Source organism: Dermochelys coriacea, chromosome 17 (assembly GCF_009764565.3).
Source record: "Dermochelys coriacea isolate rDerCor1 chromosome 17, rDerCor1.pri.v4, whole genome shotgun sequence".
In the NCBI taxonomy this organism is placed as follows: Eukaryota; Metazoa; Chordata; order Testudines; family Dermochelyidae; genus Dermochelys; species Dermochelys coriacea.
In genome coordinates this window covers 18763189-18784220 of record NC_050084.1, presented here as the reverse complement: position 1 = coordinate 18784220, position 21032 = coordinate 18763189, and the positions used below count along the sequence as shown (strand labels likewise).

Genomic DNA, 21032 nt, shown 5'->3' with positions numbered 1-21032 from the left:
TGGTTGTATGGCTCCTAATTGGAGGAGCTGATCTATCTCCTGTCGTAGTAGACTCTCATGAGAAGGGTCCCTGAAGAGGAGTGGGGACAGGTGTTGGAGGAAGTAGAGAAATGAAGTGGATGGAGTAGCCAGATTGGATGAGCTCTAAGACCCATCTGTCTAACATTATGCGTTCCCAGGCACTGCAGAACCCTGCCAAACAGTGATCAAATGGGTGCATAATCACAGTCAGCTGCAGAGAGTGGTCTTGCAGTTCCTCGACCTGCCCACCAAATGAGGTGCTTAGAGGCAGGGGGCTGGGTCAAACATGTGGCTCCTCAATGGCTTGCACTTCAGGTATTTCTCCTTTTTTCTTTGCAGCTCATAATGGTACTATGATGGGAACTGAGTTGCATACAGCCTGTATGGGACTGGGGGGCTAAAGCGTCTTTTTTGTCCCGATATATAGATTACCAGCGACCTGAGGGTGGCCCTGGAATCCTTCAAGGTATGGAGGGAGGCATCTATCTTCTCAGCAAAGAGCTTTTAATCCTTGAACAGGAGGTCTTCTACTGTGGTCTGCACCTACTTTGGGAATCCCAACAAGTGGAGCCACGATTCTCACCTCATCACCACAGCTGTAGAGATGGATCTAGCTCTCGTGTCGGCAGTGTCGGGGGCTGATGGTAGCAATATTTTTGCCACTAGTTGTCCCTCCTGAATGATGGCAGTTTATCAATAAAGTCATTCAGCTTATTGCAGTTTGTGTAATTATATTTTGCCGTGAATGCCTGATAGCTGACAATGTGGAATTGTAAGGTTGCCGAGGAATATGCCTTCCTGCCAAAGAGATCAAGGTGCTTCCAATCCCCCCCATCAAAGGGCCTTGCCTGGAATGGTGTTGTCAGTCACGGGATTTCACGGCATCCACCACAATGGAATTGGGTGACAGGTGGGAGAAAAGGAACTCCGATTCCTTTGTGGGGACATAATATTGCTTCTCTTCACACTTGCACATTGGGGCAACAGATGACAAGGCTTGCCACACTGTTTTAGCCAGTTCTAAGATGGCTTCATTAACAGGAAGGGTGATCTTCAAGGACGACGAAGAGTAGAGGATATCAAGGAGCTGCAGATATGCATCCTTGACCTCCTCCAGTGGTATGTGGAGGGTATCCGCTACTCTTTTCACCAGCTCCTCAAACAATCAGAAGTTATCTGCCCTGGACAGTGGTGAAGGCATGTCTGCTTCGTCTAGGGTGAAGCCGCCGGACAAAGCTTGAAGCTCACAAAGCAGGTAGTTTTGCCACCCCAGGGTCCCAGTATGGCCATTGTGGTGGCATAGGGCCTAGTGGAGATGCTCATGGGTGGCACTCCCACACCCTCTCCTATGGAGCTTGGGAGGAGTACTGTGAGACCTCAATCTGGCTCACTATCTGACCCCTCACTTGACAGTGAAGAGGCATGGCATGATTGCAGGAATATCCCCTGTGCCCAGCAAAGGCTCAATGTTGTGATGTCGGTACCGAGGGGTTGAGACTCTGGTGACTCCATCATGCAGTGGTCCCTTGTCCAGTGGAATTCCTCCAGTACTGATTGTCCCTGTGGCAGTGCTGGGAGAGGTGGAGACCTCATCTGTGCCGGGTGGGCTACTGTCACTGGCGGTACCAAGGTAGGTGGGAGAAAAGGAATTCAGAGTCCTTGGTAGGTATACCCTCTTACAAGTGGGTTTCACTGTACAGAGGAGCAGCCGTGAAGTTGACAGATTTCCACTCTATACGGCTAAATTCAGTGCCTTGCATCCGATGAAGTGAGCTGTAGCTCATGAAAGCTTATGCGCTAATAAATTTGTTAGTCTCTAAGGTGCCACAAGTACTCCTTTTCTTTTTACTGTACAGAGGGTTTGCCAGATGGTCCTAGTGGATTCCAACAGAGCCTCATTATTAGGGAGGGCAATTCTAGATGGTATGTCAGAGTGCAGAATGTCCAAGAGCTTGTGTTGGGGTTCTCTGATCTCCTCTAGGGGTATCTGCAGAGAGACTGCCACCTGCTTAACAAGGTCCTGGAACTGTCAAAAATCATCAGCCACCAATGGTGAGGGAGAAATCAAGGCTTCATCTGGTGAAGAGGACAAGATGGTAGTTTGAGGCATTGCTTCTTTGTCCACCTGGTATCCTGCTCCTCATGTTTGTTCCTGTTGCTAGTAGGAGGAGAGAAGCATGTGTCTCCCTATCATCTCTATAGGATAGGGTCTGGGCCCTAGAGAATTACCAGCAATAGACTGCCCAGAGATCCCAATATGACCATTTAGAATCACAGAATATCAGGATTAGAAGAGATATCAGGAGGTCATCTAGTCCAACTCCCTGCTCAAAGCAGGACCAACACCAACTAAATCATCCCAGTCAGGCCCATACATATGACAGGATGGAATCCAGGATAACTCCCACCAGGATTGATAAGGTCCTGGAGCATCTTCCCTGTCCCTTTGGGAGACGGTTAGTGTAAGGGTATAATCGGAGAACCTTGCACTGAAATAGAAGCAGCACAGGGGAGATCATCCTCAACATCCTCCTCTTCTTCAAATGAAGGAGCAACCAGAGGAAAGGGTGGGAGGGAAGTGTGACAGTACTGGGATGCAAAAGGATCCAGCTACCAAGAGGTTCTCTATACAGAAATATGCTTGGTACCTGTCAGCAACGGAGACTCTGGATCAGAAGCCATCACCAAGTCTCTCTGATATCTGAAGTCCTGCAGTACCAATAGATGTTTTAGTACCTGAGTGTTTGTCCTCCTCAGATTATATCAGAGGCATAAGGCACTTCAAGGCTGCAACAATGAGGTTGGAGGCTTACATGGTACCGTGACACTTGGTAAGAGCATTGAGAGAGGAGTCAGAGTTGATGGTACTAATCTTCTATGTTTGGTGCCATCCCCAGATAATGATGCAGGGTCTTCCTGGAGCCCTGTTTTCTCACATCCAGTCAACGATGGACACTGCAAGTGTGTTAGCTACCTGGGTGAGTCCCAAGTGCTATGGAGGTGGACATGCTATCTCTGTCTCGGGCCCAGGCAGTTGAGAAGGAACTGAGGGCCAGTTTGCTTGCAAAGCCTGATATAGCCTTGGTTTGGGGCACAATGATACCAATAGCACACGGGGAAATCAAATGGACACTCCTAATAAAAATCTATGATCAAGGGTGCATGGTGCACGCGCGCACACACCCCCACACCTACCAAGTGGGATACCCATAGGGACACTACCTAAAGAAAAATTACTTCTATACCAACAATCAGCTGAGGAAGCACAGGTTGGCCCCGTCACGTCTGAGATACTTCCTCGGTCTCTGAAAGCACTAATTGCATAAAAGTTACCTTTTTCTCTTTTTTTTAAACCCGCCTTATTTTTTAATTCTGACAAAGAAAGTAGAGTGATGAAGTAGACTATGAAATTCCTGTTCAGAAGCAGAGAAGACTGAAAAGGAGACATCATAGCAATAGAGGAAAGAGAGAAAAGGAACACCAAAGAAATCTATACAAGCTCACAGGAGAATATGATCTGGCAGTGACAAAGAGAGATGAGCCAAAGCTGTAAAAGTTGGAACAGATCCAAGCTTCCACAAATATTGGGGATGATCTAAATCATTCTTTTGGATCTAATCCATCTCTACTTCTGAAGACAAGGAAAACATTAGTGAGCAAAAGGCTGCAGTATTGTGTTTTTATTAAAAAAATCTTAAATTTTACTTCTATATGATTTACATATTAAAAACTATTCACTTACCTGTATGTCTTGCTTATCTACTGCAGAAGCAAGCCACAGACTTGAAAAACGGAGTGGGAAAACAATGCCTCTATAAGAATGCCGGACTTTCCTCTGAGTATGAGCAGGCAGACAGACAATCTACTAAAAGTTTACTGAGAGACCTTGCTTCTGCTTGATAAAAATACAGTTGTCAGTGTGTGAAGAAATTTGGCAGGGAAAGTCCTCCAAATAAGCCCACAAACTGGCTAATGCAGAAAGTCATTTTTGCATTCTGGGGAATTTGAGGTTTTATTCTTCATAGCAAGGTGAGAAAAACATAAAATTCGCAGAATGCACATATAAATCCTCCACCAACTTCCAGACACTTTGCTTATTTGAGAAATCAGCCTTTGAAAAGATGTTTATCCTCTCTGCCTCTCACCTTCTCCTGTACCCTCCATGACTCAGACCTCTCCGCCTCTATAGCTTTGCCTGCTTCTGCCCACTGATGTATTATTTTCTTCTGCCCCAATGCTGAGCATTGGCCTGGATCTGTTCCCATTGAAGTCAATGGTAAAACTTCATAAGACTTCAGTGGAAACAGATGGGAAAATGCAGAGCATAGCTGAAATTTCACCCTTGATTTATATTTAAGGAGTTAAAAGGCCAGGGTCTAAATGCATGTAGAGTGAAAGTTTGGATTAAGAAGAGGAGTACTTGTGGTACCTTAGGGACTAACGAATTTATTTGAGCATATGCATTGTCATCCGATGAAGTGAGCTGTAGCTCACGAAAGCTTATGCTCAAATAAATTTGTTAGTCTCTAAGCTGCCACAAGTACTCCTTTTCTTTTTGCGAATACAAGTTAACACGACTGCTACTCTAAAAGTTTGGATTACCACAGAAAAAAAGATTTTTGCAATGTCTCCGACTTTTAGATGATTATGAAACGTAAACAAGCCATTTATGTTAAGTACCATGTTCAAGTTTAGATCCCAAAAAATTCAATTCATATTTCAACAATCATAGAACACTTAAGCAGTCTTAACAAAGAGTCCTCATATATATCAGTAACAATTAAGGTGGTGAATTAAGCAATACACTAAAGAAAATCCTTGAATCACATTCATCCAGTCTAGTTTTTTTAGATTATATATTTACTTACAAGTACTTGTTAAAATATATTACATCAAGAAAGTCAAATGACTGAAGTAGCTTTTCACATTACCTCTGGAGTGTTTTTCTTGAACTCACGACTTTGCTCAATAAGCTTTTTTCTAGATTGCTCGCTTTCATCTTGTCGGTTAGCCAATACTGTTGCTGTGGCATCAAGCTCTCTCTATCAAGAAAAGAAACAGCAAGATTGTAATTGCTCTTAGTTGAAGACAAGGTCATTTACTCCACATAAATAAAAATATAAGCCTTTATACTGACTCCTCAAGAATTCCCAGAACAAAGATACCAACCTCCAGAAATTACTTCCCCTGAATGTAATTAAACACTAAGTGCTACAGAATTTAAATTCTGTCCTGAAACCAAAAATGACTATTGTTTGCATGTGGGAAAATCAAATAGATATTTCCTCAAACACATTTAGGGTTATGTTATAGTAAGATACCAGAAGCAAAATTAATGCAACATATACCTCCTAATAATCCCCTAATCAAACTAATGTAGTATGTCTACTCAGGACCGTCGCTACCCATACACAAAGTACGTAGCTGCGTAGGACACCAAGAAATTTGGGTCATCAAATTTCCTCCTGCCCTGCGCAGCTGTGTGCTGCTACAGCCCCAGCCCCACCTCTTCCCCAGGGCCCCCACCCCAGTCCCGCCCCTGCTCTGCCCCTTCCCCAAAGCCCCTGCCCTGCTCCGCCCCCATCCTGCCCCTGCTCTGCCCCTTCCCCAAAGCCTCTGCTCTACTCCACCCCCATCCCGCCCCTGCTCTGCCCCTTCCCCAAAGCCCCATCTCTGCTCTGCCCCTTCCCCAAAGCCCCTGCCCTGCTCCGCCTCTGCCCCCACCCCCCATGAGGACTGCAGCAGGACCAGGCCTGCACTCACCGGCAGTGGGAAGTGCAGTGACCCGGCCCCTGCCGCGCCACCGGTGAGTGCTGGAGGGCGGTTCCCTCCCCCTCCCCTCCCCCCCAAGCCAGCCTCCCCCTGTCCCCTGTGGAGGCTGGGGCCCTACACACCCACCCTGGGGGGGGGGGCTGCATAGGGCCCCAGAATAGCTAGGGACAGTCCTGGATCTACTTCAAGTCCAAGTCCGTTCCATTTTTAAATGGCTTACATCACCTGTTTCATTTGCTGACTTTGGAAGCACTCTCTGTCTTAGTTATTCTGAGTGAAAAAGCTATGTCTGAATAACTGAAGTACAAATTCTTCCTACATATCAACCGATGATGGCTTTACTTCAAAGTTATTTTTAAGATCACAAACTGCTCACTGGGATCATTATGTTCTTCTCCATATAATATTTTTAAAATTTGGGGACATCCCTCAATAAGAGGCTTCCTTCTGTTCTAAAGACCAAATGATCTTTTCCTCAGTCTCTGTTTCATATTGGAACTTGTCCCCCTTATGTTATCAATAACTGTAGTTATCCCTTTGCTGATTGTTTTGTCACCAGAAACACACACAATATCCTTCGTCTGTAGTCATACCTTATGAATGCCAGAATAACTTCCACCAATTTATTGTAAACAGAACTACCAATAAAGCCGTAACATTACTGCCAAGCTTTGCCCAAATGATTTCAACATACTATCCACCATTACATCTTTCTTCTGTACTCAACACCATACTTCAAATTAAACCATACTGCATTGCATGGGTCAAAGCATATAAGCCAACACTATTCAAATCATTCTGCATTACTCTGCTTGCTTTTGTAATATTTAAATGTTATCTTTAAAATATTAACTTTCCCACTCAGATACGTGCAACATTTTCACTTAAGTCAACAGGCGCTATATTCATGCATTTATGGAGAGAATTTGGCACTATATTTTCTTTACTTTTAGTTGATTTTCTTTCATTTTGACTTGCTAAAGTGAGGCATAAGGTAGGTAGGTTCTGGACCCTCTTTTCCACATAACTCTGCCAATAAACCTTGGTCCTGGCCTAAAGAATCTCTGCTATTCTCCAGGGCAGAAATTGCCAATCCTATGAAACTGAATGAAAGATTTAGATATAAACAAATATAAATTAAAAAAAATCAGATTGACACAACCAGATGACAAATATAAGGCCAGGATTTTAGCTCGAGCCTCTTTCTAGGCATTTTGTGAAAGAAATCTGGATTAAAATTATTGGTTCTCATGTATAAATCCTGCCACTTTTCTGTTACTTCTAGGCTCAAACTAATTTAACAAATCTGAAGCATAGACTGGGTTGATGTGCACATATTTTACATGATTCTGTAAATTCAACGGGGTTGGGGGGGGGAGAAGAGGACGGGGTCTGAGGTTTGTCTTTTGTAGCACCCAACTCAGAAGGATGTAAGTGTTTTTTTCTTAATTTTCACTTCCTCACAAAGAGATATCTTAAGTTTCTTACTATTACATATAGACCATAGTTAATTTAATCCTAAAAAAATATGATATATCTGAACTAGGAACCATGTTGGAGATAGTGATCCAAATATCCACATAACACTCTTATAAAAAAAAAAAAAAAACCACAATAACCACCACCGCTCAATATTTCTGACTTTAAGGAAAATGTTAAGGTAATATGTCCAAAAGATTTTGGTTTGAAATTCTATAATATACAGTATATGAAATCTATTGCAGAAAAGTGGAAAATACTTAACAGTTAGATAAGCTACATTTGAAATTCATCCCAGTTAATTTTATGCAAGGCAAAAAAGCAACAGAAACTAATGTGGTTAGACTTTACTATATAGAGCAATAAGGGCTAAACAGAAGGCTTTTCAAAAATATAAATAAAATCTGGTAAGGACAACGATTTGGAAATCTATATTATAGAAATAAGCAGAAGTTAAAAGCAAGAAGAAAAACTGATGACACTGGAGAGAATTGCAGTAGACAAAATATCAAGCAAATGCTGTCTACTAAGAAGTATTAGTAATGAATTAGAAAAAGAATAGAGAAGTAGCAGATTTGTCAATACAGTTTTTTGCTTCCAATTTTAGAGAAGAGGAACAAAGTGAAGAACTGCTTCAGACAAAGATCTTATTTTGCACTATGAGAGTAGAGGAGTTAGATAGTAGGTCAGACACTCCTGGCCTGTTTGCTTTCTGCCAGTCTACTGGTATAAAGCAGATTTTAAGGCAGCTGATCCAGCCTCTTGAGAATTTCCTCTGCACAGAGGAATCCCTTGGTGGTGAGAAACCAGTACCCATGCTATGCCACCCTTCAGCATACAGGGCATGCCCAAGAAAAAAGGAGAATGGCAGAGATGAGAGACTATGTATCAATACTCCTGAGCTGCTGAAATGACAGCTTGACCCAGTGGATAGAAAGTGTAATGACAGTTTTCAGAGTAGCAGCCGTGTTAGTCTGTATTCGCAAAAAGAAAAGGAGTGTAGCACAGCCCAGAGACACGACTCAGAACCTGGTCCAGTGTCTATGAGTAACAATAGAAAGAGCTATGAATAGTTTAGACACTCATACAAACAAAGTATCCAGTCCTCTAGCTAAAAAAGTTGTAGAAGAATTAATGAAATCTTAAAGAGACATTGTCAAGGTTGGCAAGCCCAAAACTTGAACCATCTTAATTTGTTCTTCATTTCTTGATCATAACTATTTAGACATCAGGGCTGCAAAGTCCATTTATTGGAAAAACTAGTTGTGCACTAGGTGCAACAATACAATAATTACGGAAGATTTCCCCACATTTGTAGCATACAGAGGAATGTCTCAGGAAAGGCTTGTGACATCTTAGAGACTAACATTTATTTGAGCATAAACTTTCGTGAGCTACAGCTCACTTCACGAAAGCTTATGCTCAAATAAATGTGTTAGTCTCTAAGGTGCCACAAGTACTCCTTTTCTTTTTGCGAATACAGACTAACACGGCTGCTACTCTGAAATCAGGAGAGGCTGGGATTATCGCAAAATTCAATACCATACACTGAATTTTTCTTGTAAGAGACTGATACCATATGGATAAACTTGTGATCCCAAAACCTTCTGGGTAAGACAAATTTGTGACCCACCAGCCACAATAGGTTCTAAGTAACCAATAAAAGGGGATTTAAGATTACAAAGAGAAAAATATTGGAGGTTCCATTAAAACTACAGGATGCCAATCTCTCAGACCAAATATTCTTTTGTTGCCTAACAATTCCCCACAACTCTGAAGCCTAAAATTGTCAAGATTAAAAGCAACAGAAACCAAACCATATAGGTGTTATACTGGGGACCAGTCTATGCAGGGGATTCAGAGTCCATCACCTCCAAGTTCACTAATTCAAATCTGGCTACTAAACTTTTAGTCAAGAGTATCCAAAATGTACCATTGTTCAACAGCTTATGCAAAATGAGTTGGAGTCTCAGGAGAAACGTCGAGAGATGAGGTCATAGATTCATAGATACTAAGGTCAGAAGGGACCATTCTGATCATCTAGTCCGACCTCCTGCACAGCGCAGGCCACAGAATGTCACCCACCCACCCCTATGGAAAACCTCACCCATGTCTGAGCTATTGAAGTCCTTAAATCATGGTTCAAAACTTCAAGGAGCAGAGAAGCCTCCCTCCAGTCAACCATGCCCCATGCTACAGAGGAAGGCAAAAAAACCTCCAGGGCCTCTCCAATCTGCCCTGGAGGAAAATTCCTTCCCGACCCCAAATATGGCAATCAGCTAAACCCTGAGCACATGGGCAAGATTCACCAGCCAGATACCCAGGAAAGAATTTTCTATAGTAAATCAGATCCCATCCATCTAATATCCCATCTCAGGGGATTTGGCCTATTTACCCTGAATATTTAAAGATCAATTACTTATCAAAATCCCATTATCCCATCATACCATCTCCTCCATAAACTTATCGAGTAGAATCTTAAAACCAGATAGATCTTTTGCCCCCACTGCTTCCCTTGGAAGGTTATTCCAAAACTTCACTCCTCTGATGGTTAAAAACCTTCGTCTGATTTCAAGTCTAAACTTCCTGGTGGCCAGTTTATACCCATTTGTTCTTGTGTCCACATTGGTGCTGAGCTTAAATAATTCCTCTCCCTCTCCTATATTTATAGAGAGCAATCATATCTCCCCTCAACCTTCTTTTAGTTAGGCTAAACAAGCCAAGCTCCTTAAGTCTCCTTTCATAAGACAAGTTTTCCATTCCTCGGATCATCCTAGTAGCCCTTCTCTGTACCTGCTCCCGTTTGAATTCATCCTTTTTAAACATGGGAGACCAGAACTGCACACAGTATTCTAGGTGAGGTCTCACCAGTGCCTTGTATAACGGTACTAAAACCTCCTTATCCCTACTGGAAATGCCTCTCCTGATGCATCCCAAAACCGCATTAGCTTTTTTCACAGCCATATCACATTGGCAGCTCATAGTCATCCTATGATCAACCAATACTCCAAGGTCCTTCTCCTCTTCCGTTACTTCTAATTGATGCGTCCCCAACTTATAACTAAAATTCTTGTTATTAATCCCTAAATGCATAACCTTACACTTCTCACTATTAAATTTCATCTTATTACTATTACTCCAGTTTACAAGGTCATCCAGATCCTCCTGTATAATATCCCGATCCTTCTCCGAATTGGCAATACCTCCCAGCTTTGTATCATCTGCAAACTTTATTAGCACACTCCCACTTTTTGTGCCAAGGTCAATCAGAGACATGGACCTAAACTAATTCCACCCCATGGTTGGTCACACCAAGTTAGGGCAGATTGGAGAGGTAATTAGGGGTGTTTTCTATTATCCATGCTACACTTGTTTTGTGGTTAGCTAAACGACCATCCTCTCCGGAGCTGTCCATGATCCTTTCACCAACATTACATTCACTTTTGAAATGGGGGAACACAAGGAAAAGAAAGAACACATTATACTCTTAAATGTAAGACTTGTTAAAAAGGAATCCTCAAATATCAACATCAAATATTTCTTTTATGCTCTATCAGAAATACATCACACAAACTACACAAGGTTAATTTGGTATTCACTAACATTAAACAAATTAATGATGAATTTGTTTGGTATTAATGTGACAATTATGAAGTTCCACTAGAATATCATTGTATTAGGCTTTAATATTTTTTCCTTTAATTTTTATTTAACATGTTAAAAACAGAGAAAGCAACGGTATATTCCTTTGGTACTCAAAGCGTGCCGGCCAGTTGCAGCCCTCACTGACCCACTAGAACACTGAGCAGATCATACAAACTCATGGACACCCGCGCAAACAAAAATCCCCTTTTGTAATAAAGGACTGCAACCAGTATTTCCAGCTCCCTGCCCAGAAGCACTGTGTGCGAGCACCTGACTCTTCTGGAATTAGAGGGCTTTCTTACTGCTCTGTCTGGGAAGAGAGTTCTCAGAAAGGGGACGCTACCTATGTATTCAGAACACCGCAAGAGGACACCCCAGCCCAGCCACAGTTAACATTTTCAGAGAAGGGTGAAAGAAGTTGAGAACCTCAAGCAGAGAAGACCATGCATTACCAAGAATCTCCAATCTGCTTCTCTCCCATCTCCTTCCCTTCCCCCTAGCAGTGAGTGAAACAGGAGGGTGGAAGGGAGAAGTTAGAGGAAAGAATCCAAGGTGAGAATGTGCATAGATACTAGATTTGATGGAGACTGGAGAGAGAGATAACAGGTGGGTGGGGAGGATGTATGAAGAACAATTTAATTTTGGGCACTGCAGGAGAGATAAGGGAAGGAGAATCAGAACCAGCATCTCTAAAAAGTCCTGAAGAGGAGTTGATTAAGGGACACTGAAAAAGAAAATGTTTCTTACAGCAGCTAAGTTATCTGCATTATATGTTTGACATGTTTCTGCATACATGTTTCTGCAGCCTACTAACTATGCCAGCAGAAATATACTGACCGCTTGCTGACAAGATGTGGGAAAGAGAGAGAGAATAAGGTTTAAACTATGACAGTTCTCACCAGTCCTGAAACAGGAGACAAAGTGTGGGGGACTCTATTACACTGTGAAGAATAAAATATTTTAGATTAGCTAAAAAAAACTGCTTTGTATGTTTGACATGTTTCTCCAGGCATGCAGCAAAACAGTGAAGGGAAACACAATTTGCAATTTCATCCAAAACAAAGACATCTTGATAGAAAAAACAGTTACTCACCTCCTCATAACTCCTGTTCTTTGAGATGCGTTGTTCATGTCCATTCCAATCAGGTGTGTGAGCGCACCACGTGCATGACACCCGGAAGATTTTTCCCCTAGCAGCATCCATAGGGTTGGCCTGGGCGCCCCCTGGAGTCACTCCTTCATGGCACCCAATATAGGGCCCTGCTGACCCAACCCAACCTGCCCTCAGTTCCAGTTGACAGAGGGGTAGGAGGGTGGGCACTGGAATGGACATGAACACCACATCTCAAAGAACAACAATTATGAGAAGGCAAGTAATCGTTTTTTCTTTGAGTGCTTGTTCACGTCAATTCCAATCAGGTGACCCACAAGCCCAAGTTCAGAAGGTGGGGTCGGAGTCATCCACTAACTGGAGCACTGGTCTTCCAAAGGCTGCAACATCTCTGGCCTGTTGGGTGATTCTGTAGTAAAAGTGTGTATGGAGGTCCAGGTCGCTGCTCTGCAGATTTCCTGGGTGGGAACCTGTGCCAGGAACGCCGTTGAGGCCTGACCCCTGATTGAATGCACAGTGATCAAAGGAGCAGGCACCCCTGACAGATTGTAGCACTCACGGATGCAGGACGTGATCCACGTCGAAATCCATTAAGAGGAGAAAGGAAGACCTTTCACTCCATCCACCACTGCCACAAATAACTGTACAGACTTTCAGAACGGCTTCGTTCTCTCAATGTACGAGGCTAGTGCTCTGTGAACATCCCACGAGTGAAGCCTCCGCTCCCTACTGCTCGAGTACAGCTTAGGGTAGAATACAGGGAGGAAGATGTCCTGGTTGATGTGAAACTGGGAGACAACCTTCAGGAGAAAAGCCAGGTGAGGCCTGAACTGAACCTTGTCCTTATGGAGCACAATGTAAGGGGGCTCTGATGTTAGTGTCCTGAGCTCAGACACCCTCCTAGCTGAGGTTATAACTACCAGAAACATATGAGAGAGAGAGAGAGCAGGGAGCACGTTGCCAAAGGCTCAAATGGTGGCCCCATGAGTCTGGATATGACCAAACTGAGGTCCCAAGCCGGGACAGGCTGTCGGACCTGTGGGGAAAGCCTGTCGAGACCTTTAAGGACATGGCTGACCAACGGGGGTTGGCAAAGACCGAGCGTTCCTCTGCGCCTGGGTGGAAGGCAGAGATGGCAGCCAAGTGAACCCTTACTGACAACACAGACAGTCCCTGATGCTTGAAGTGGAGAAGATAGTCCAGTATAAGTGGCACCGAGGTAAGCGTCGGGGACGGAAGGTGCTGCGCCGACCAGATTGAAAATCTCTTCCACTTGGCAAAGCAGGTAGCTCTCGTGGAGGGTTTCCTGCTGCCAAGGAGAACTAGTCTTACTTCATCAGAGCAAGAAAGCTCCATTGGGTTCAGCCATGGAGCGTCCACTCTGTGAGGTGGAGTGACTAAAGGTTCAGATGTTAGAGACAGCCGTGATCCTGAGTTAGTAAGACCGGGAAGAACAGCAAGGTGACTGGAGCTTCCACGGACATTTCCAGGAGAGATGCGTCCCAGTGCTGGCAGGGCCAAGCTGGAGCTATCAATATCACTGTAGCTTCTTCCCTCCATATCTAGAGGAGCACCTTGTGAACAAGAGGGATGGGCAGGAACGTGTAGAGGAGACGGCCTCCCCAAGAGAGGAGGAAAGTGTTCTCAATGGAGCCTGGGCTGTGATTCAGGAAGGAGCAAAACTGCTGACACTTCCTGGGGTGTCATGTGGCAAACAGGTCCATCTGGAGAAAGCTCCACTGATGGAAGATTGAGTTCATGACGTCCGGATGAAGGGATCACTGGTGGCCGTGAAACGACCTGCTGAGATAATCCGCCAACTCATTCTGTACTCCAGGAAGGTACGATGCTTGCAGGTGTATCGAGTGCTCTACACAGAAGTCCCACAGCATGAGGGCTTCCTGGCATAGGGGAGAGGAGTGTGCACCCCCGTTTGTTGATATAAAACATCGCCGTGGTGTTGTGTGTCATGACTGATGCACATCTCCTTTAGGTGGGCTCAGAAAATCCGACATGCCAGGCATACCGCTCTCGGCTCTCTGATATTGATGTGCAGAGCGAGAGCTGCCTGAGACCAGAGGCCGTGTGTTCTGAGGTAACCCAAATGTGCCTCCCCAGCCCAAGGCTAACACATCTGTCACTAATGAGAGGGACAGCTGATGAAGGGGATCCCACCACATACTACCTGTGGGTCGAGCCACCACAGGAGGGAGTTGAGTACCGGGTGAGGCAGAGTTACAATCCTGTCCAAACTGTCCCGGGCTGGCCGATACACTGACACTAGCCATGACTGAAAAGGTCGAAGTCTGAGTCTGGCATGCTGTACTACATGTGTTCAAGCAGCCATGTGTCCTAGAAGTTTCAGGCAGTTCCATGCTGTAGTGGTGGGGAACTGCCTAAGACCTCGAGTGACATTGTCGAGGACTCAAAATCTCACTTTGGGAAGGAATGTCCTGGCCTGTGTCAAGTCCAGTACCGCCCCTACAAATTCCATCCTCTGAACCAGGAACAGCTTTGATTTCCGCTCATTCAATAGCAGGCCCAATTTGTCGAAAGACACTCTTATGAGGTCGACTTGCATCTCTACTTGAGCGCTAAATCGGCCCTTGATCAGCCAGTTGTCGAGGTACAGGAACATCTGTACCAGTCACCTGCACAGGAAAGCAGCCACAACTGCCATGCACTTAGTGAATGCTCGAAGTGCCGCTGGCAGGCCGAACTGTGAACTCGTAGTGGGCGCTGTTCATCACAAACCTGAGGTATTTTCTGTGGGACAGAGTTATCACTATGTGAAAGTAGGTGTCCTTCAATTCAAGGGTGGCATACCAGTCTCCTGGATCCAGTGAGGGGATGATGGAGGCCAAAGAAAACCATGTGGAATTTGAGTTTCTTCACAAACGTATTGAGATCTCACAGATCTTGGATGGGCCTATTATTTGCTGACACCAAACAGGGAATTTAAACTTTAACTGCAACAAGTATCATACTTCATACTCTGCTTTTGGATAGTAAGAAAAGAATTTATGCAGTACCCAAAGCATAAGGCAAAGGGAGAATACACACAAAAGAACAACAACGTAGCTCAATGGACATCAATGAGACATAGTACTCACCCTTATTAAAAAAAAAAAAAAAAAGCCATTGTGGCATCCGACTCCCAGGTTGACACCAGCTCAAAGAAGCCAGTGCTACAAACAGAGCAACTCATCAACAGATCTAGAAACAGGAGCACAAAGCCAGCAGCTCTTCCAAAGGAGCCAGTGACAGTAGCAGCAGAATACTGCTAGAGATGTAGAGGAGACAGGAATGGGTCCATTAGCACTTGGGGAAAGAACACTGTGATAGTCCCTATAGTTCCAACTGTTCCTGCTTTTGGATCGGCACCTTGAGTCCCAAACTCTCAGAGGCTGTTCTTAGGTCAGTAAGGATAAGGGAACCAGAGGACTCAATAGGTTTGACTTATGAGCTTTTTTTCTTGTTTAGCAAAAATAGGACAGTTCACATGAACAGTTCTTAATCTGACATAGTTGTAAAATGCTAGTGAGGGTCTACGCTAGCACTGCCACCGTTGGCAGCTGGCAGTGGAGCTGCACTGGTAGTAAAATTTCAAAAAAGTATTCAACATAAGCAAGGCAGGATTCATTTCCAGAGTTATTAACAAGAATTCACTTTTGTCCATCCCCACCCCTCAACCCCCCCTTTTACTGCAATCTGTTGCAAAAGCTGTAGAAACTAACTTGTAAGTAACTACTTCCACATACACTTCTACCCTGATAGAACACAAATTCGGATACAATGTGGTAAAGCAGCGCTTGGGGGGAGGGGAGGGGGGTGGGGTGCTGCACACTCCGGCAGATCATCACGTCTGGCTCCGACATGTTGCTCTGAGCAGCACGTTAAGGGGGCCAGGCCAGGCCCGAGGGGTTGGATAAGGGGCAGAGGGTCTTGGGGGGTGGTCAGGGGACAGGAAGCAGGGGAGGTTGGATGATTCGGAGGTTCTGGGGATGGGACAGTCAGGGGATGGGGGCGTTGGATAGGGCGTGGGAGTGCCGGGGGGCCTGTCAGGGGGTGGGGGTGTGGATAGGTGTCGGGGCAGTCAGGGGACAGGGAGGGGGGTTGGATGGGTCAGAGGTTCTGAGGGGTCAGTGAGGGGGTGGGAAGTGACTATTAACAGAAATGCTCAAGGCCAAAGCAAGTTTGATGCAACGCAGTTTCACCTATTATGCGGTAAGATTTTTTTGCTCCCAAGGACCGCGTTATATAAGGGTAGAGGTGTACTGTTATTTTGCTTTGCATAGTCCTCTGATCCAATGGTTCAGATGTGAATTAAGATTCAGCACAGTTCAAGGTGTGTGTGTTAGGAATACACAATCAGACATAGCAACAATACAGTCTCCATTGCTTCCCCACAGCCTTTCGTCTACTATCTCCATGAAGTCACCAACAGCAGTGCTCACAATCCTTTGCCATGCATGTCTAGGACAGCCTGTAGCATTCCCCCATTTTATCCTGCATTTCCTCAAATCCTTGAAACCACTGAGCTTTCATCATGCCTAGATTATATCTCTCAGAATTCCTTCTCCTTGTCAGTCTCTACTCACATCCAATTGTCACCCCAACTTCACTCATAACAGACCTAATGCCACACTGCTACAGAGGCCGCAAGCCACCAGGATCTTGTTCACCTCATTGTTGTCCCAGCATAAATTAATTAGTTTCCTTTAACTATTTGGCAACCTAGGAATCACTTGGAACATTTTGCTAAAATACTGGTTGAATTAAGTGCCCATTGCATCTATGTCTCTGCTTTTCTGTCAGAATTTCTTCAAAGAATTTTATTTTATCTTTAAGGAGTTTGTCTGTACTGGAGCCCATTCATGCAATGAAGCCAACACACACTATTCTCTCTCAGCCACACCTGACCTCCACCCTATTTTGTTTATATGCACAGCAACTAAGGTGTTTGTCATTGCATTTCATTTCACTTCATTTCAACAGAAACATATGTCCATGAAGAAATGGTAGTTTGGTTCTCATTTTCTGTAACAAGTCACATCAATTCTTCTTTTATTCTTCAAGTCCAACCTAGACGATGACAACTCCTGTGACTGTCAGGACTTATGGCTCAATTGACTTCCCACACATTAAATAACTGCCTCTCTCCCCTAAAAAGTCAATGCTGAAATCAGCAGCAGTAATATGTAGCCAACTTAACACCAGAGGTTTAAATCAAGGGGGGAAATCCCAACAGGAAACTTAGAGGTCCTGAAAACTATGAGATTTCATTCCCACTTTATTTAGCACTTACAAAATAAACAAAATATTTAGTAGTTATACAGTGCTAAGACCTTTGTTTCCCTACCCGTTTTTTTATATACATATATAAAATTTTATATATATATATATATAAACTGAGACCCAGACAGACAGTTTAAGTGATTTGCTCAAGACTGCACAGCAAGTAGTAGCTAGAAACTTGGATTAGAACAAAAGAAATTCCTGATTCCTAGCCCCATACTCAAGTCACCGATCCATACTACTTCTACCTGAGGACTTGCTACATGATGGCATGTAACCAAGTAATCACACACTAGATGTGGTTAATCACTTGGAAAGAAAAAACCCCACACAATTTAAAAGTTGTCACTCTCATAGTAAGTGATGGCAAATCAAATCGCATCTCTTTCTGCCAAATAACAGGCAACCGTCAACCCACTGGATCTTGGTATACATGTAAAAGGTCTAATCAGGTGCCTGATGAATATCACACTAAGACCTTCAACACATATGCCTAAGCAAGAGCATGGAGGAGCGAAGGCTGCCCTAGCCCTACCATTTCCCCTTTAGACCACTGAGACAGAGTCCAAATGCCAGACCGAATCCAGATGCTCAGTTGTATGGTTGTATCTTCTGTCAGAGAGCAACAGATGAGAACTGCTGCAGACTGCCTAACACCTCAGCAAGGACACGTTTCTACCAGGGTGATGTCCCTTAGCCTTACTCCAAAAGAGGAATACTCACAAGGCAGTGGGGGCTTGGGTTTTAAGTCACCCTATACTTGTCTTACTCTGAAGGTTGCAACAGTGGTATTTTATAGGAGCTACCCCACCATGGGTAGCCCCAGCACATTCACACAGGCCCTCCAGTCAGATGCAGTTTACAGTCATACCCAGAACTATGCCAAATAAAAATAAATAAAATAGGAGAATCAACAGACCCCTGAAATCCCTCCTAACCCTATAATTCTAAAACCAACTGCTAGGTGTCAACTAAGGTTTTGTTCAGCCAAGTTGCATAAAATAAGCTGTACAGTATCTGCCTGACATACTGATCATACTAAGCGGATCAACAGTTGACCAGTTTGAAAAGCAAGATATTATAATTAGGGCTCTGTGTCTGTCATGGATTCAGGTAACAGATTCCCATGACCTTCTGCGACCTCTACAGCAGCTGTTGTAGTTGACCCAGGGGCTGCCCAAGCAGTTGGTCCCACAGGCCAGCCACACTGGCTTTTGCTTGCACCGGCCGCTGTCTGGGCAGCCTCAGGCAGCTGGCCCTGGGGACCACCCAAGCACGGACCTATGCGGTTGGCCCCAGGGAATGTCTAAGCAGTGGCCCCAGGAGCAGCAGTGGGAGTTGGTGCCGCTGGCCTCAATGGCCCCCAGCAGCTGGTGCCACTGGCCTCCAGCTCCCAACCCCATAGTAGCGGCTCCTCAAGAGCAGCGCCCCTTCCCACCCCCCCAGCTAAGATTTAATCAAGGGTATATAGTACAGTCATGGACAGGTCATGGGCCGTGAATTTCTGTTTATTGCCCATGACTTGTCCATGACCTTTTGTTTAAAATTCCCGTGATTAAATCATATCCTTAATTATAATCACAACAGCACCTACCCTAATAATTAAAATTGTTCCTCTTCTAAGGGGTCACTGTGTCAGTAGAGAATATAACAGAACAATGACTATAATCTTTGCATATTTGATTCCACATGAGACACTTTCTTTTTTGTCCTTCTTACTGTAAGTACAAGATGGCATCGTTCAGGAAGCAGCACTGTCAAATGGGCAGTGCATCACTAATGACTGCTATCACCGGGATCACAAGCACTGCTAGCATCATGCAGTGATCACAGAAATAGGCATTGAAGAAAAAAAAAAAAAGCGCCTCTTTTGACAACTATAGATTATGAATTTTGATCAGTGCATATAACACATCCAAATCAGCTCAGCTGAAAGAAAATTTCAATGAATAAGAATTTAATAAGGTTTTATGTCTTTATATTTTGGAACAGTCAATCAATTTAACCGAGTTAATATACTATGCTGTCATTAGTTAGAACTTGCTCTCAGTCAGGTGGCATAGCAGCACTGCTCTCAGGTGAGAGTTTTATTGACATTTTATTATATTCCTTCACTAAATTCTGATAGTGTTTTATTTGCTGTTAATATCTGGAAATGTGGATTCTGGGCACCAGTGGGTTACATGAAACAATTCATAGGGCCTCAACTGAAAAAAAAATGCAACCTTAAAGGCATGGGTTAAATTTAAAAAACAATGTTCAAGCCTTTAAATGATGTAACAGAACTTAGCTAAAAGTATTTAGTTACTCCTCTTCTCCAACCTAAGCTTTACTAATAAATGAGGTATGACCATGCTGTGAGCAAAACCCATACTACAACACAGACCAGGATTTATAACTCACTATGCACGTTGCTATGAGTAAGTCAATACACACAAACACTGAATCTTATTTCAATCAGAATTCCGAGTGTTCAGAACTTCTGAAAAATATCCATATGTATTTCTTTAAATTAAAAGCTCATTTGCAGACATTAATGTATGTAATTTAGAAAACATTAATGCAAATCCATAGCACATTAAATTCCCAATCGGAGCACCCAAATTTCACAATTAACTTGCCTTGGATAAAGGAGAGAACTTCACTACATCTTTGGAAGACAGTTATCATGGGACTATGCATGAAGGAGAACGGCCATCTGGCCTTAAAGTTGTCATCACAACCATTACCATTGTCCACTGGCATCCAAAGGAGATTACGACTAATAAAACTGCACCTATTAAAAACTTCTTTCCTGAAACTATCCTGTGCCCAACAGATAATACAAATAAGTATCTGAAAAAGAAACTTAAAAGAAATGTTTCTCTAATTACATTCCAATAAAGTAACTCTTCTGGGAGAAGAAAAAAGACTAGGGAATTCTGAATTTGAACTGACATGTCACATTATCTTTCATTTCCCCCTACTATGCTGAAGTATTGTAGAAACATCATAGGTTTCATGTATTAGTCTGTATTTGCAAAAAGAAAAGGAGTACTTGTGGCACCTTAGAGACTAAAAATTTATTTGAGCATAAGCTTTCGTGAGCTGCAGCTCACTTCATCGGATGCAGTGTGTGGTCTTATTATATATATATCACAGCAAATATGGCTTTGAAGGATGGAGCTGGAGTTTTAACTTGGAATTTCCTTGTTTTTGTTAGTTTAAAAACGTTAAAGACAGACTTGCACATTAGGGGAAATTTGCAAGCATATCTTACTTGAAAATTCAATCAAGTTACCCTCTCTAATAATTTTAACAAATTTCCCTTGCCACTTTTACAAGTTACTAAAAGACGTGTTTAAATACTGGTTAGTCATCTCTTAGCTCGTCTCTTCTTCCTGAAGTCAAGTCTTATGGCTGGATTCCTGATATAATGACAGGGTGATGTCAAATGCAGGGTGATGAGTTCATTGCACGACTCTGCAGAGTAAACTGGATAGTGAGCTTGTATTCACAAATACAAATATCTACAACAACAGTGAGAGCAGAAGAAAATTACTGGCAAATTATAATTGCTCTTCATATAAATAGTTTAAGCTGGAGGGGTTTTTTGGCAGGGTGTTTTCAGAGAGGGTCCTTGACTCTGAAATTTGCTTCCTCCTTTGGACTGATAGAGCCAGAGTTTGTTGACTTTTGGGGCATGCTGCAAGGCTTAGACAGACAT

The 21032-nt window shown here is 43.5% G+C and overlaps 1 protein-coding gene across 9 annotated transcripts in view; it reads right to left on the bottom strand.

The window, feature by feature from the left end:
- CUX1 (cut like homeobox 1) overlaps window positions 1-21032 on the bottom strand; it is a 389353-nt gene that overhangs the window by 309143 nt on the left and 59178 nt on the right. For all 9 annotated transcript variants that reach the window (XM_038375270.2, XM_038375268.2, XM_038375267.2 and 6 more), the window contains exon 2: window positions 4953-5063. In XM_038375270.2, the coding sequence (XP_038231198.1) occupies window positions 4953-5063 (111 nt within the window). The remainder of the gene's footprint in view (window positions 1-4952; window positions 5064-21032) is intronic.